The following is a 16,664-nucleotide window of genomic DNA, read 5'->3' as shown; positions in this document are numbered from 1 at the left end:
AGGTGAGGTAAGTATCTAGGTAATGTGCACAAGATGGTTGATGCTGACTGAGGTTTGTTCTTTACTGGCTTCTAGAAGCTTAAAACTTTAGTCCATGAAACAAGCTCTGACGGGTAAGACGTTGATATCACTTGAACCTCACTTGAACCACACCTGACAACAGCGACAAACATAAACATGGTCGTACACCTCGCTCTTTTCCCCATAACATGTCTTTTCACCGCGGTGTACACGTACCGTACAAGTGCAGTACAGCACCACCTACCTACTTACTACCCAAGGTGGGTAGCTTTTCATCAACAAGATCGTGGAGATGGGTGCGCATACCTTTGGCCTTGTACTACACTGAAAGTCAAAGTCCAGTCCTACATGTACAACATCACATGTAGCTACTTTACTGTAGACGGTCAGCGCCATCGCAAGTAGCCCGCTAGACTCCGAACGGCAAAGGGCCAATGGCGCCATAGAGGGTCTCTTCCTACAGACCAATCCGATGCCCCGTCATATGACGACGACGACGGAATTGGAGAGCATAACGCGCCTGACTGGAGTCCAGATTGCATGGCCGGGGAGATCTCCCTTGTGTATCCAGTCCTCCCAACTCCGGGTTTCTTCCCTGAGATATAAACCATCCTGGCCTGGTGCTTCTAGCCTGACCTTGACGACTCTCAAGCTGGTCATCAACGAGCTAAAGGTGCACCCTATCTGTATGAAGGCTGACCAATCTCAGATTTCTTCTCTACTTACCTTACATATAGGGACCTGTGCATATATAGATTGTTACATCTTTGGATCAGCCAGAAATTTCACCGTTTCTGGTATAATTTGCATTATAGACAGCGTTGATTTCTGGGTGTCATTTCATTCTGCAAACGAAAGATTCGAATAACTTTAACTTCAACCCCAAGAGCCTCTAGCGCACATTCTCACACCATTGAAGGCGTCATCTCGGCGAAAACACCGTTCTAAGACTCTATACTCCCGTTGTTTCGTCGTTGATTTGAAGGATCCAAAGTGTGATATTCGAGGCTTGAGCACGTCATTGCCCTGGACCTCTAGCTAGCCAACCAGACGCCAAGACGCCTTCTTGGCGCTCAGGGCTCGTGTTGTGCGTGATCACGTACAGTACACCATACCCTACGAGCGATACAAAGACCCTTGGCTCACCTCATTTGTCGCTCGGCCTTCTCTTCGTTGCATCCATATCGTCAGAACATCGCCATGTCTTCGAGTAGCCGCATCGGCCATGGCTTAGCCAAGGTACTTGGCATCAAGCTCGCCGAGCCTGAGACCGAGAGGGTTACGAGAGGGGAGTCTGTCTTCTCGATCCAAACTGCAGACTCTTTCTTCGAAGAACAGCCAACAGTCAAAGAAGTTCTGGCCAGCATCGTACCTACTAGGAAGGGTGTCTACGAATACATCCTTTCGCTGTTCCCATTTCTATCATGGATCGGCTTTTACAACGTCCAATGGCTTACCGGCGACCTCGTTGCAGGTGAGACTGTCGAAATATCACCAGTGAAAGCCCCGATGCTGATAATCTATGCAGGGATAACTATAGGAGCGGTTGTCGTCCCTCAAGGAATGGCATACGCTAAACTTGCCGAGCTCCCCGTCCAATTTGGTCTTTACTCCTCGTTTGTTGGTGTTATTCTCTACTGGTTCTTTGCAACTTCCAAAGATATCACCATCGGGGTAGGTTGCCCCATCTAAAACATGGCACTTCGATTGTTAACACATGGTATATAGCCCGTCGCCGTGCTTTCCACTGTCACGGGCACCGTGGTAAATAATGTCGTTACCGCACACCCCGAGTACAAAGACACACCATGGGTCATCGCGTCAGCTCTAGCCGTTATATGCGGCGCAATTGTGCTCTTCATTGGCCTGATACGATTTGGCTGGATTGTCGAACTGATCCCGGTGGTATCACTCGCAGCCTTCATGACAGGCTCGGCAATCAACATTGCTGCTGGACAAGTACCCGGTTTACTTGGCATTGAAGGCTTCTCTACCAGAGATTCAACGTATCTGGTCATTATCAACACTCTGAAGGGTCTGCCCAGAACCAACTTGAATGCAGCAATCGGCCTCACTGCCCTGTTCTTGCTCTATGCCATTCGGTTTTCCTGCGGCTGGGCGGCTAGAAAATACCCAAACCGCCAGAAGGTTTTTTTCTTCTTGAACACGTTGAGGTCGGTATTTGCCATCCTTCTGTATACCCTGGTTAGTTGGTTAGTGAATATGCATCGTCGAAAAAACCCAGCCTTCAAGATTCTCGGCACAGTCCCACGAGGTGAGCAAGCCCAGCAGTATTGACATTCTTGAGCAATTACATAGCTAACTGGCCCTGTAGGTTTCACACACGCTGCTGTGCCAACAATCAATACAGATATCATTAGTTCGTTTGCCAGTGAAATCCCCGCCACTGTTATTGTACTTCTTATTGAGCACATCGCCATCTCAAAGTCTTTTGGCCGAGTCAACAATTACAGGATCAACCCATCCCAAGAAATGGTGGCGATCGGGGTTACCAATGTGATTGGCCCTTTCCTAGGTGGATATCCCGCTACTGGTTCCTTCAGTCGGACGGCCATCAAATCGAAAGCTGGTGTCAAGACCCCTTTCGCAGGTGTCATCACAGGTATAATCGTTCTTCTTGCTATATATGCACTGACAGCGGTATTCTTTTACATCCCCAACGCCGCACTTTCGGCCGTCATTATTCATGCTGTCGGTGATCTCATCACGTCGCCTAACACCGTGTATGGATTCTGGCGCGTGTCGCCTTTGGAACCCATTATCTTCTTCATTGGTGTGATTGTTACCATTTTCACTACGATCGAAATAGGTATCTACACGACAATCTCGATATCGTTCGCTATCTTTCTTGTGCGAAATCTCAGAGCCAAAGGTACATTCCTTGGCAGAGTCCAGGTACACTCCGTCGTTGGGGATCACATCATCTCTGGCAACGATAACCGCCCGGTCAACGAGTACGGAACTTTCAAGCCCGACCCTACCCCTAGCGCTCACACCCGCAACGTTTTCCTTCCGATTGACCACCAAGATGGCTCTAATCCCGGTGTAGAGCTGACGAGCCCATATCCTGGCATTTTCATCTACCGTTTCTCTGAGCTGCTGAACTATCCCAGTGTCAGTAGTACAATGGAGTACTTAGTGGAGTATGTCTTCGCCCACACACGACCTACGACCCTGAGAGATAGTAAGAAGGGCGAGAGACCTTGGAATGACCCAGGCCCGAAGAGGCCCGAGGACCTTAATACGAACCTGCCCACCCTCAAGGCTATCATCCTTGACTTCAGCTCCGTTAACAATGTCGATGTGACATCTACGCAGATGCTCATTGACATCCGGAACCAACTTGACCGATACACGGCGCCGGATGTTGTGGACTGGCATATTGCGTGCATCTCCAATCGATGGACGAAGCGTGCACTCCTGTCTGCGGGCTTTGGCTACCCTGCGGTGCGTGCAGACGGGGCGCACTCGCGGTGGAAGTCGATTTTCAGCATCGCCGAAATTGGCGGCAACGACTCAGCCGCTGCGGCCGCGGAGCGTGAGGCAAATGAGAAAGAGCTCGTCCTCATGCAGAGTCGGGCTGAGGACCCTGAGGCCGGACGGTCTGAAGGCATCATTCAGCCCAGTGGCGCTTCTAGCAGCTCGGAATCTGTGGTAAAGTCGAAGAATCCTGACCCCAGGTCGCCTCGTAGGGCTGTGGTACATGGTATTAACCGTCCCCTGTTCCACGTCGACCTGACGAGCGCCCTGCAGAGCGCCATTGCAAACGTCGAGGCCAGAGAGGAGTTCCAGAGGCAGGGTGCCAGCGGGTCAGACAGCGCACCCTGAATCCCGTGAACGCGTTTTATAGAATCATCATCGCGGGCCAGACGGTTTTAGGTCGCTGATGTAATAATTTTTCGTGAATATATTTACATTTATATTGCTACCCCTTAGAGGGTAGGGCAGAATGTTTGGATAACTACCTGCGATGCCTGCACAGCTGGGAAGTGAGGCTATTTCTGGAGAGGTGCGGCCTTGGGGTCACTTTGTTGCTGAAGCACTGGTGATACGCCCCCTCTTTTTTTATTTATATTTCGGTATTTGGCCAAGAGGGTTGCTGGAGAAGCAGTTTTCATATACCCATGTAGCATTTTGTTAGTCAATGCTAAGTAACGACAAGTTAGAGATACCTCCACAAGAGCGATGAGCGAACATTGTAGCATCATGTTTCCTCACGACAATTTGTTCCTACAAGTTCACACGTGACTCCTTCGCATTTATCTAGCTTCACGGTTCGCAACTGCTGAAATGCACAATGAACAGTTTCCACATTCCTTTAAGGGTATGTGGTATTACCCCTCATTTTATCAACGGCCTCTGTCCCATCTCTTCAAGCATCAACGACCCTCGTAAGGCTGGCAAACAGTCTTCGGTGGACGATTGAAGCTATGATATCAGGCCAGACGAATGTCGTAAGTAGATCTCACACACTGCGTTTCCCTTTCAGCTCGGCCAACGGTGGCATGCAACCCAACCTCAATTCCGTCCTACCCACCCATCAAGGGTGTGCCCAGGGGGGGTTAACAAAAAGGCTGCAAACGTCACCAGAAGAAGGGGCATGGATGGATTATACGGCCCGAAAAGAACACTTCTTTAGATGTAGTATCTGTCTGTTTCTCCTCGCCTGTTTCCCGTCATACCCACCAAATTCATACGAGGCGGTTGTGAAAACCTTCGAGAGATGGCTGACGGGACCGATTGACGGGACCGATGCGAATACTACCTAATCCAGTAAAAGAAAGAGAGAGAGAGAGATCACCGTGATGGGCTATGTCAGACTGACTTCGGCATGCGGTATGTTTGGGATAATTATGTGCATGAAAATACATGCATGCATTGCATCGAGCATAGCCGCATCTGGTACCCATAACTTGGTAACATCCTTCTCCTCCCGTCATTAACTTGTCGACATATCACGAACATAAGTCCACGTAAGAATCCATCAATGCTCACTTTTCAGCCATCTAAAATCGCTCGGCCAGTCCTTGATACTACAGCGAGGTGAAGTAAGTAAACGATATTGCCGGGAGACATGTAGAAGTATGCTTGCCCTCAAGCCCCTCTTCAGTATGCCCAAATACCCACGTACCTACTGTCATTGAGACTTTAAATCACTTCTCTAACTGACGGACTTGGCCAATCTAATTTTCGGGAAGGACACGATTTACGAATGGAATCAGGATTAGAAACGACGGGGCGAGGCGAGGCGAACAGGGAAACCCCCATTCTTACATGCCTTGCCCGCAACCACGCATCATGAGTCTGTCTGGCCGGCCTTTTGGTCGTCGTGGCCGGCGGGCTTGTGTGATGCCGAAAAATAAAGTAAACAAACACTTACGTCTGCGGATGTAACCAAATAAATTTTCAGTCTTACTGAGAGTCGAAATAGTAAGTAGAAGGCAAGTAAGCAAAACCCGATCCTAATGCTGTCCGGCCGGCCGGCTATTCAACGATTTCCTCTCCTCCTTTCTTACTACGTTGAACACACACACACACACACACACGCCATCCCCCCAAAAAATAACAAAAAGGACATAGAACTAGCCAGTTAGGTATGTATGTAGCGCTTTCGCGCATGGCGCATGGCGATAGCTGTAGCTCTTTTTCGCCGGCCAGCCTGCTTTACCTTACCTACATATATTCCTAGTAACCTGCCCAATCGGAAGGAAGCTTGCGTAGTCCGATCCGTGTGCCTTGCTCCTGAGGGATGTATAGATGACGGGATTCGCAAGCCTTGTCATTTACGGCTCTCACTTACATATAATACATTCTTAGGCATTCATTACTTTTTTTACATTGGCTCAGAAAATTTTTTCAAATGCCGAAAAGACGAGATGGAAATGTAAGTCAAGATATTTATAGAAGGGAATCATGACACGTTGTGTTTCATTGCTGACCTAAAACTAGTGTTTTGTCTAATGTTTTCTTATCTATAGTATACAAGATGGTTTTAGTCGTGACATATCTGTCGTGTCATCAAGACAACGCAAGAGTGGTGGTAAGAAAAATAGAAATAGGAAGAATGGGGCCAAAAAAAGGAGCAGAAGTGGTTGCGTTGAAGACCATATCCCAGGACAGTATAAGCTTCCGGAGCCCGATTGTCAATTAGTCATCCAACAGAGAGAAAGGTGCCACTTTGTAAAAGAGTGAGGAGAAGGAAACGGGTTTCAACCGGGTGATAGGCGTCAAAGCCAGACACACAGTCTGGCTCATCGCTCACAGTTTCCTCGAAAAGAACCAGCTCGGGAGGAAAATGCTAGAATTTCTAGTGCCCTAATTAAGATAGTCCATATCTGAGCTTCTTGGTAGAACGGAGTAGATTGAAACGCATTGCGTACACATTCATTTGACACGTTTTGGGGGGCGGTCGCCATCATGACTTGTACGCTTCCGAGAGCTCTCCGTAGGTCCGGATTCTACTCTAGATCGCACACTGCGCAAGCGTATGATTATATCCCTGAGTTTATTGCAATAAGACGCGGGAACGTTGGTGTTGGCGAGGACTCGCTCGATTCGATCTAGCTCGGGCAGCAAATGGCTGACAGACTCTTGAAGTTCATCTAAGATATCGAGAATAAAATCGTGGCTTGACTCAACAATGAGTTCTTTGCAGAGGTTGATCTTTCTCGAATTCTCCAGTTGACCTTCGTCAGGATTACCGCGTCTAACTTCATGGTCTTCATTGCGACTGACGACTTGATCCAAGATATAGACTAAAGTACTGGCTGCGGCACGTCGATCGGAGGCGTCGAGATCCCTCTCAGAATAAAGGATAATAGACCTGATTTGCTTCGAGATGTCTTTGAACGTTTTGTAGCACCACTGTGGGTCCTTCGACAGTTCAACCCTCCTTAGATCCGAAGCTTTGATATACTTGTCGAAGGCCTCTAGTGCAGAGTCAGCACGATCGCGGAATCGCCTGAACCGAGGATTAAGTCGCTCGTGATCTCGCATCAATGCTAGGAAGTATGAGAGTAGCGAGTCGCTCTGAAGCAACATGCGGAATATGGTTGCCTCCAGGTCGCCTTCCTTCACTATTGTCTTTTCTTCAGACTCACTTGTGAGGTCTGGCCGATACTGGTCGACGGGGCTTCCAGACAATGTTGCGAGGACCTCGCGGGCTGTCTGAATTCTGTGTGGTCTGGGCCCTGAAGACTCTCCCGCCACGATATCGCAACGAAGACTGTCGGCTAATACGTCGAAATGAAAGTCGGATATGAAGTCGCAAACATTACCGTGTTTCGTGGTATATCCATCTTCTCGCCAGCTGTGAGGGTCACTTTGTAATGGGACTAGCTGACTCAGTATCTGATCGCAAAGCCAAAGCGTATGTCGGCAAGGGTGTTGAAGTCCAACACTCCGCTCATCTTGTCGGCATGTGCAGCTAGGGCCATCATAAGGACCGCCGCCGTAAGGAGCTCTGACATGGTGTTCTATGGTTTCTGAAATGAGGAACACGTAACTCTGGCCCCGAGCCGAGCAGCCACGCAATGAGAGCTTCGATGACGTTTTCAGTGCCTTGGTGACGGCGTTTTTCGACCCTGGTAGAAGTTCGCGTATAGAATATCTATTGCCAAAAGGAAACGTTGCGATACCAGCCGCCTCGTCAAAGTCGATGCTCGTATCCATTTCCGATCTCCAATTGAATCCAGCTGAGTCCACCTCAGGTCGTCGACCTGGGGAGCCACTCGAGCTAGACATGCTTCCAAGGGAAAGCTGACTCATTCGCTCAATAGGAAGGGACATTGAAAAGCGAGCTCTTGGGAAGAAACTCTGATGGGTTGTAGGACTTGTAGGACTTTTTTCTCTTCGACTTACATTTCTAAAACCGGCGATGGAGAATATATAGAACATATGATGTACATGATGAGCAACCAGGCTTCGAGAATGTAGTATTCTACAATATGGTGACTCTACGACGGGACGAGCAAAATCAGCAAGCAGAGAGGCCCGTTATGGCGGCCAGCTGCTTGGCTATGTTAGCGGTCCCAGTCCCGGGTATGTGGTCAGGATGTGGTCATCCCACCGGCGGCCAGCATACCAACGAGGCAGAGAATCCATCAGGGTGATACCTCTGGAATCCCAAGAAGGGCGAAGCACGATCACGTACGTATATGGGGTCAAATCCAGCTGCAAAATGGCGTAGCACCAATTGGGGGTCCATCGCGATGGCACCTTAGCAAGCATGACGATCGGTCCAAAAGGACACGACAGCCAATGCGGGACCTACTCTAGGAGGGTTAGGGCTGGGAAGGCCATCTCGAAGAGGCGGGAAAACAGATCGTCTGAAGTCTTCGCATGAAGGAGTCAGACCTACACTACTACCTACACTCCGGATACCGGTACGCAACAAACAAGTGGGTGGGCGAAGTGTCGGCACGCTGCCTACTTACCTAGGTACTTAGTAAGTATAGTAAGTAGGTATAGTAGCAGGTAGAATTGTCTGTTCTTTGGACTCTTTGGACTCCTTGGATCTTTGGGGCCCTCAGCCACGGATGCAGCGACGGACCGGGGTCATGATTGGTGCGTATGCGGTGAGCTCGAGGTGTTCGGGCGATGGCGTTTCTCGAAATCGATGCGGCAGAAGCACCATGCATACTTCGTAGTCGGGGCCCTCAGTCTTTCTTGTTTCTCGGTGTGTTGGGTCAGACTCGACGCTAGGGTAGCCCGACCGATCCGTTCGCAGGCAGTATAAAGTCGATGGAGCCCCCAATTCCGACATGTGTTGTAACGTTTTGATCCACGGGCCTTGATATCTGGCCGCAAAGCCTCAGACCAGGCCGCTCAAACGGCGGCCACCTCCCAGGCCAACGACCGCTATACCACCGCCATACCCCCGCTACAATTACCGCTAAAATGACCGCTAAAATGACCGCTAAACCACTGCCAACCCGCTGCCAGCACCACTGTCCACCACTGTGCACGGCTGTCCATAGCCTAGGTAATTCAAGCCTAATTCCGCCCAAAGTCCCCAGTTGAAGGGGGCGGCCCGTTTCGGTGGCCCGTTACCAACGAACCCCCCCCTCCCTTATTACCTGACCTCTCTCCCTCCCTTTCCTTGTCCCCTCCTTGCTCACGATGGTTTCCTACAGAGAATTGAGGGCTCCCACGCTGTGTTACCCCACTATGATTCCATCTGTCTTGGGATTCTCGCAGCCGTGCGCATTGGCCCTTCAGCCTTTCCATGTCCACCGTCCCGACAGCGCGGATAGCCGACGCCACGGTGACGGTAGTCCCAATGCGGTCCTATTATTGCACCTGGATAACACAGATGATCGCCTTGTTTCCACACATCATGCCGGATCTTGCCGGATTATACCGCATCATGCTGGATCATTGCTTCGTTCGGCCTTCACCTTGCTTTGCTCCTCACAAGGCATACTCTGCGGTGTCCGCTCAAACATCCCCATCTCTTCTACCACTGTAATGGCGTTATCCCGTCGTCTTGGATCGTTGTCTCGTGAGGTACAGCCTCCGCATCGTGCATCGTAAAATGCGTGCGTCGCGTGCTTGGACATCATCTAGAACAACTTCCACTACATCACTGACTGAGTTACCTCTGTCCGTCCCGGAGCCAGCAAACCGCTAACCAACAGCTACCACGTCTAACGAAGGGGAAATGAATCAAGCGTCACAGCTGATGCCTAAGCTGACTGTGGTGACTCGCACGCACATGCATACGCAACTTAGCTTAACCTCCTATTGAACCTCAGTGCCTGATTGGTACTCTAACCGAACGTTGGTTATGCAGCTATTCTAACAGCCATCTTGTCTTGTGTCCCCGACGCCTTGATCACATGGGTAGGCTTGACTCACCTCGACTCGTGCCTCCAGTTTATACCTTAGAGTCGGCAATTATCAGACCGAGTGAGATTTCAGCACATGTTTCGGGAGCGTGCAGGAGAAACAAGGGGCGAAATCTGCCTTGACGGAGATTGAATTATTCCGAGTCATTGCAGCACAGTTTCTTTAGAATTCGGATAAATCGGACGAGCTTCGTTTCGCAGAGGAAAATCATCTGGTTGGTGTATTAAGCTGAGAACACTGTGCATAGTAGAATATCAAACATCACGATCAGCCTGCATAAAGCCACTATCCTTTTCTGAATTGTTCGCCGTTAGCTCATCGTGTAAGGGGGATTACGGATGATGACTGAACTCTGTCTATCTCGCTAACACCGCCATCTAGGCAGCGGTGGGGAGTTAGCGTTGATATCTATACGATTGACGAGGCGGAGCAGCCTAATGTTGTTGAGTGAGAGTTTGCAGATGGACCTAGTTGCATATTCGTTTCGAGCTATATTCTGTCTGGACAGCTGTGATTGATCACTCTGTACAAGCGTCTCACGTGATAGCTCGCCCTCGCTTTTCTGTATCGATTCAAAAAGGTCGGCTGAGACAATCAGAAGCAGGCTGCGAGATGAGCTAACCAGTGGAAATATACGGCCAATGCTAAACATAGGGAACACCACACGACAGAGATCATTGCCTATTTCAACTCGATGCATCGATATTCGTTGAGGTTTCAATGTATTGGCGTGTGTACGCGGGCATATAAAGTAGAATGATGTCTATCATAATATAGTTCTCTCTGAGGCCATTCTAGACCATTTCTCAAACATGGGTTCGATTGCAGCAAGCTCTGGTGAACATGACTCGATTTATATCGTTCCCTTATTAATTCCGAGGGTACAGTGCCAAGCCAGAAGTACCATGTGCCTTGCGCGAGTTTTTGAATTGACATTATCATGATGTTGATGCATACTGCCTTTGGATGTCCAAAAGAGCCTCCAAAACTTCCACAAGGCGCGGCCTTTTATAGTAGTTGTTGTTCCAGATACCTTGTTCCCGCAGACGACTTCTATCGACCAAAAACTCCTCTGCCCACTTGAGCTCGGCTACCCAATGGGCCGTTGCGGCATCCTGGACTTGCTCAGCGTCATGATCCTCCCCGGTCCGGTGACGCAACAGCAAGTGGCTGCGCTGTCTGATAATAACGCTGCCAAGATTCGGTCGCCTTCCCCGGGTACAGCGGTCGATGAGCTCTCTCAGGGCCGGTGGTGTTCGGTCGTACTCAGGGAATTCCAGGTTAGACTCCCACCGATATGACTGCCATACAGCGGCCTTCTGAGGTCCGCTGACGCCTTCGAATATGCACCAAAGTAGCCGCCCAACCATATAAACTTCGGCCAGTTCTTGCTCCTCGGGGCTAAGGGCGATCCATGATGCATTATAACCATCTTGCGGGTTAGTATATCGGTCTTCCTGCAGAACATCATAGTCTGGTACCAGATCTCGCATGATGCCCTGGTATTTGAGGCTCACTTCGCTCGGGATTCGATCGTCTGCAGCAATTAGTCGTATGTATTCGATCGCATTAACCTCGGGCGCCGCAAACTCGCACCACACCCCTCGCTGTTCGAAATCAACCATGACAATGTCAAAACCCTTGGACAAGACAAGGTTATCGAGGCGAAGATCAGGGTAGTAAGTCGATGAACGGACCCGCAGGTGCTCCAGTGCCCGAATCACTTGAATGGACCACTTGAACTGATCCTCTAGCCGCAGGCGACCGTGAATCCGAAGCTGAGGCAAGAGGTCCCGAAGACTGCCGTGTTGGTGATAAAAGGTGGTGAAGCCCACAATGGCATGCTTACCGCCAAAACTGCATGGTTTCCTGACGAGGTGGATAGGACGCGATATTATATTCGCATGCGGTTCTACAGTGCACAGTGTCTTCAGTTCGTGGTACAGATACTTGGTCTCGCTAACTAGTGCCTTGAAGATGAAGAGCTGTTCCTGGATACGAACAAGACACACGCTGTCATGCAAGACGGAGACGACGTGCACATCGAAGAAATCCACCACTTGAAGAGACTGTAACATGGTTCCCCATAGAGAATTTAGGCTTTGGAGCGATAATAATTGCAGTTCGAGATTGTGGTTAGGACCGAGTCGGACATTGATCTGACGAATGTCCAAGGATAAATTCTCGAAAACCAGACGTGATCCGAACGGTTTTGATTTGTAGAAGCGCTCGAAAGCATGGATATCCTCAAAGGTAGACTCGGTCCAGGCCTGTAGAGTTCTTACAATGTGTTTGGTGATGGCGAGCCTCGACAATCTTACAGCATCCTTGGTATGGAATGCCTTGTGGAGATCGAGCTGTTCTCGGATGTGTGCTGGTTGGTTCTCCGGTATGAAAACGTCCATCCGCATCGGCGGAACATTCGGAAGGCAGATGGGGACGGCATAGTATTGAGTGCCCAGGCCAGTGCACCCGTCGACTCGCCACAGCGGACTGCCGGGGATTTCGAGACTGTCTATTCGATTTTTCGGATTCAGTAGGGAGTTGTTCCATGACGGTTGGGGAGCATTCTCTGAGTACAGCCGGGACGCGCCACCTGATGCCCGAAGAAAAGCTGCAGTAGGGTGGACCACCTCCTCAACCGCCCTCTGGGACAGGTCCATGTCGCAGGTTCACAATGGAGCCGCCGGATAGGTCAGACAAAATGGCAGTGGGGGGCAGTAATAAGATGAAACTACCTAAGATCGACGAGACACAGGGCTAGACCGCGATAATGGTAGTCGCCGAGGAATTCTTTAAATACCTACAGTTAACAGTAGGTCAACGCCCATGCCTTCATTGTGTTTGTGGTGTTGAGATTGGTCCCAGGCGACGGGCTTCAAAATTGTCTATCTACTTGGCGGGAGAGACTCGTCTTTCAATGCGAGCTAATATGTGGCCGTCGGCAGTCACCCGGCGGATACCACGCATTTTTTTGAGGCACATTCGCTAACCCTCGATCTCGCTGGCTGGCTAGTTGTCTGTTGTCCAAAATGATCTGTCCTACATGCTGGCTCGTATTGCAGCACAATCGGGGGTTTTTGAGCATTCTGAAAGCTTGCGGGATTACGCTTCTTTTCCCCTTTTGGTTCGATTTTCTTTTTTCTTCCTTTTCTTGTTTTTCTTCTCTCTACTAGAGGTCTTCAGCCTTGCCTTTTTGCCAGGCACGAATTATCCCATGAGAATGGTCCCCGACTTCAACGCTGCGAGTATCCCGAATTGAGCAATCCTGGGAGACTGACGGTGTGATGTGTATACAGGTACCTACCATCTCATTAATGCAAACAATGTGACCGGTGCGCCACTGTGCAGGGTGACTAGTCATTCGCGAGGTGAGAAGAGCTCCTTCTGACATGATGCGATTGGTTAATCGCCTGATATTCATTGTTCAGCAGAAGGCGCACACATACTCTTGATGCGTAACCGGAACTACCAACAGCGGCCGCCAGATGCTGCACTAGCGTATCTGGTGCTTGCGACAACAACAGCATCAATATCATCATCATCATGATATCGAATCCTTACCGACAATGGTGATCAAGTCAATGTAGGACAAATTTGTGCCTGGTAAAGATGCGATTTGGCCCCATTTCCGATTGCGGCCCTGTTAATTTCCACCAACCTCTTTCAACCAGCTGAGCAGGGCCAGCGCGGCACTCAGCGTAGTGGAAGGGAACGTACGTAAGGGGACTGAGGTCTTGAGGATGATCCCGATTGATGATTCTCATGGACCTAGGGACGCTGGCATCCGCGCAAATGGCAAAAACTGGTTAATGAGATACTGGATAGCCTGACGTTGGAAATGCCTGGAACGGTATGACACGACTGGGCGTTGGTATATCGAGGGAGAAAAGCAAATTCTGTTATCCCTTCCCGCTACACAATATCATTAGCCCATGGGCCGCTAGCCAATCTGTTCTGGCAACACCCCAGGAAGTACATATGCAGAGTCGATCTACTGCGGTATGGGTTGGAAGCGAAGGGTTACTCTATAAATATTCGAATCGATCGTATGGCCAAATCCAAGCTTAACCGAATGGATGGATCCGGACTATTCTCAGTGTAATGTGGGCGGGATATCGGCAATGTTCCGTTAGGACGACAAGCAGGCGTTGTCACCCTCCTCGATGCTCACTGCCGTATGCGACTCTGGTGTCGGTCTCCCTTCTCCCTATCCTATACTACCGTCCGTTGCTACAAGCCTCGCCTCATCGGCTCCGAGAGTGCGCGGAGTATGCATGATTGGTGGGAGACATTATGAAAGGTCCAAAAGTCGACGGGTTGGACTCGTGCCGTGAGAGTGCGGCGGCGTCCTTATGTAGGGAATATATGGGCGACGCAAAGCATGATAGAACTACTCGTTGCGTTCGAAGGGACAAAAGCATATAGATACCCAGGTACGCTACGTTGTAGAATGCGAGGTAGGTACTGGTACATGGAGAAGATTTGCTCCTACATGCCAAGTAGGTATGTAAGTAAGTATGTAGGTAGGTACAGTAGGTACATTTGTAATAGGTACCTACCTACTCCGTACTTACTGTTGATATATGTGATATATGTGTAAGTAGGCATATAGGTACCTAGGTATATATCTTTGATACGCTGTGCTTTAATTAGCAGGTCTCATTGAAGTGTAGCAGCGCGCTTAGTCGGTATTAGCGCTGGCAGCTTGCTTCTTCAGAGTCTTCACCTGGGCAGCTCTTGCGCCTCATCTTGTGTGTCAGAGAAGCTGTGTGCAAACTTATGGCACATATATATACTCCTACATAGTACCTGCTCCGTGCTTCAAGTAGGTTGGTTGCCAGCTCAATACAGATAATATTTTCCGACATGACCAAGTACCTAATTGGAGGTAATGCAATGCTGTGTCGTTGCCCCGTTGCCAACAGTAGGTAGGTACTCTTGCGAAGATGTTGAGAAGGTGTTGAGCAGCTGGCAGTACCCCTACCATTTTGTCCTCAAGTTGTCCACCCAAGTCCCAATACGGCTAATCTCTCCAGCATAGGCTAATCACGTAGCCTGTCGATTTGGGCTCGTGTGGTTGGTGCATAAATCCTTATCGACAGTGGATCTTCTTCTATGTACTTAAGAATTGTCCCTACTACTACTTACGTATGTACTTCGACGCATCACCTTGGCTTTGTTGACTTGGCTAGCTGTCTTGACATGTAGTACTTAGGCATAAGTATGACGGATCATAGCTACCTATCTCGAGAATCAGATAGCATAGCTGAATGCGCTAGCTTAATTTGAAGACCTGGACCGAATCGGTGATGGATCCTACTTATATGTAGGTAGATTTGTCCGAGCTGGGTGATTGATGTATTAAAGGCTATGAGAATGAATATATGTCAGTCCCTAGGTAGACATCAAAGTATACTCTATGTAAGGCTGCTAGTGCCTTTGGTCTATTTCAGCCAGCCCTGGTTGCGGCTACAAAGAAATCGCATCTACTTAATCGTATACTATTAAGTTACCTACCCAGGCAGGGAGTCTAAGTAACTACCTAGGTACCTATGTACATAGGTAAGCTGTAAGTACGTAAGCGCACGACCCACCATACAGGCCCACTAACAATGTTCTCGAATTTGTTCTAGAAGCCTGGAAATGCTTACATACACATACACCTAGCATCTCACTCGTAGGTGCCTAGGTACATAGTAGATTGAGCGCGTGCGATGAGACAATACCTACATGTACCTAGAGAAGCGAGAGGTTAGCTCGACACATCTGCCCGAGATTCGCCGCCAACAAGACTAAGCAGCTACCCATGACATGGCCAGGTACCGGTGGAGTCGGGTGAACGTGGTGCTTAAGTACATGTAGGTACCTACCAAGGTAATCATAGTCTCTGGTATCTCCCTGTATTTTAGGCATCTAGCGCAGTACTCGAGATACTATAAGTAAGTACTCTATAAGACGTACCATATGTATATACTTAATAATATATATAGTATACTTGAGCAGCAGGGACCCGGGGTCCGGGGGATAGCATCCGAGTGAGGCGCTCTTCCGTGTTTCTCCCTCTCGGGGTGCTTCCTTCGGCCTTCGGATACCTACGAAGCAGTCAGGGACAAGTCATCGGCATCCGTGGTGCTGTTGGTTTGTCCCATGCTTGTGTAGTAGCCTTACATATGACATATTCCTTGATCCTCTAAAGGTAGGTATCATGCACTTGGTAGGTCGGTAGGTTGAGGAACTCGCCGCTGGGGTACCTACCTACATATCAACGGTCGGTATTCCAAGGGTTACCGATAGTGCACACGTGGGCGTTAGGTACTCCCCCAGCCGACAGAGCAGAACTTGCACTAGTGTGCCGTACTTAGCGAGCCGTTCCGCTAGTGTACCCACAGTACCCACTTACTTTGTACTGGTAAGACACACCTGCGGTAGGTACTTAGTTTGGTGACGTAGGGGGGCATACCTATGAGTACCACTTGTGAGGTATATACTTAAATAGGTAGGTAGATAAGTACAGGCTACCTAGGTTGGCCGCATATGCACACTACGTTGGCCGTACATCCACTCCATTTGAACTAAAGTAGCTATACTATATAAATAGTATATAATTTATATTATAGGCTAAATCTTAATAATATACTATAGTTTATAAATATATTATAAAATATTAATAATATTTTTATAAAGATAAGGCATTTTACTTTAAATATTATAATATTTATAATTATTAATAATTTATATTATAATAAAGGTATTTTATAATTATATAAATA

The 16,664-nt window shown here is 48.9% G+C and overlaps 4 protein-coding genes across 4 annotated transcripts; 1 reads left to right on the top strand and 3 right to left on the bottom strand.

Annotated features, from left to right (window-relative positions):
* Nucleotides 1-1,055: 1,055 nt before the first annotated feature.
* Nucleotides 1,056-3,954, top strand: F5B22DRAFT_303095 (sulfate permease). The gene is made up of 4 exons (XM_047970547.1): nt 1,056-1,495; nt 1,550-1,695; nt 1,750-2,296; nt 2,357-3,954. Exons 1-4 carry the CDS (start codon nt 1,222-1,224, stop codon nt 3,868-3,870), a joined length of 2,481 nt encoding a protein of 826 aa, XP_047828741.1. The 5' UTR covers nt 1,056-1,221; the 3' UTR covers nt 3,871-3,954.
* Nucleotides 3,955-4,311, bottom strand: F5B22DRAFT_303085 (uncharacterized protein). The gene has a single exon (XM_047970546.1). The coding sequence runs from the start codon at nt 4,248-4,250 to the stop codon at nt 4,038-4,040; it is 213 nt and encodes a 70-aa protein (XP_047828740.1). The 5' UTR covers nt 4,251-4,311; the 3' UTR covers nt 3,955-4,037.
* A 2,115-nt stretch (nt 4,312-6,426) lies between these two features.
* Nucleotides 6,427-7,785, bottom strand: F5B22DRAFT_648556 (uncharacterized protein; the record flags this gene model as incomplete). The annotated part of the gene is made up of 1 exon (XM_047979031.1): nt 6,427-7,785. One exon carries the CDS (start codon nt 7,783-7,785, stop codon nt 6,427-6,429), a length of 1,359 nt encoding a protein of 452 aa, XP_047828739.1.
* Nucleotides 7,786-10,710: 2,925 nt separating this feature from the next.
* On the bottom strand, nt 10,711-12,809 carry F5B22DRAFT_302905 (uncharacterized protein). The gene has a single exon (XM_047970544.1). The coding sequence runs from the start codon at nt 12,552-12,554 to the stop codon at nt 10,830-10,832; it is 1,725 nt and encodes a 574-aa protein (XP_047828738.1). The 5' UTR covers nt 12,555-12,809; the 3' UTR covers nt 10,711-10,829.
* Nucleotides 12,810-16,664: the final 3,855 nt, after the last annotated feature.

Source organism: Xylaria bambusicola (assembly GCF_022495145.1).
Source record: "Xylaria bambusicola strain CBS 139988 unplaced genomic scaffold F5B22scaffold_35, whole genome shotgun sequence".
NCBI classification, from domain to species: Eukaryota; Fungi; Ascomycota; class Sordariomycetes; order Xylariales; family Xylariaceae; genus Xylaria; species Xylaria bambusicola.
The sequence above is the reverse complement of the archived record's forward strand: the minus strand, read 5'-3'. Positions and strand labels throughout refer to the sequence as shown.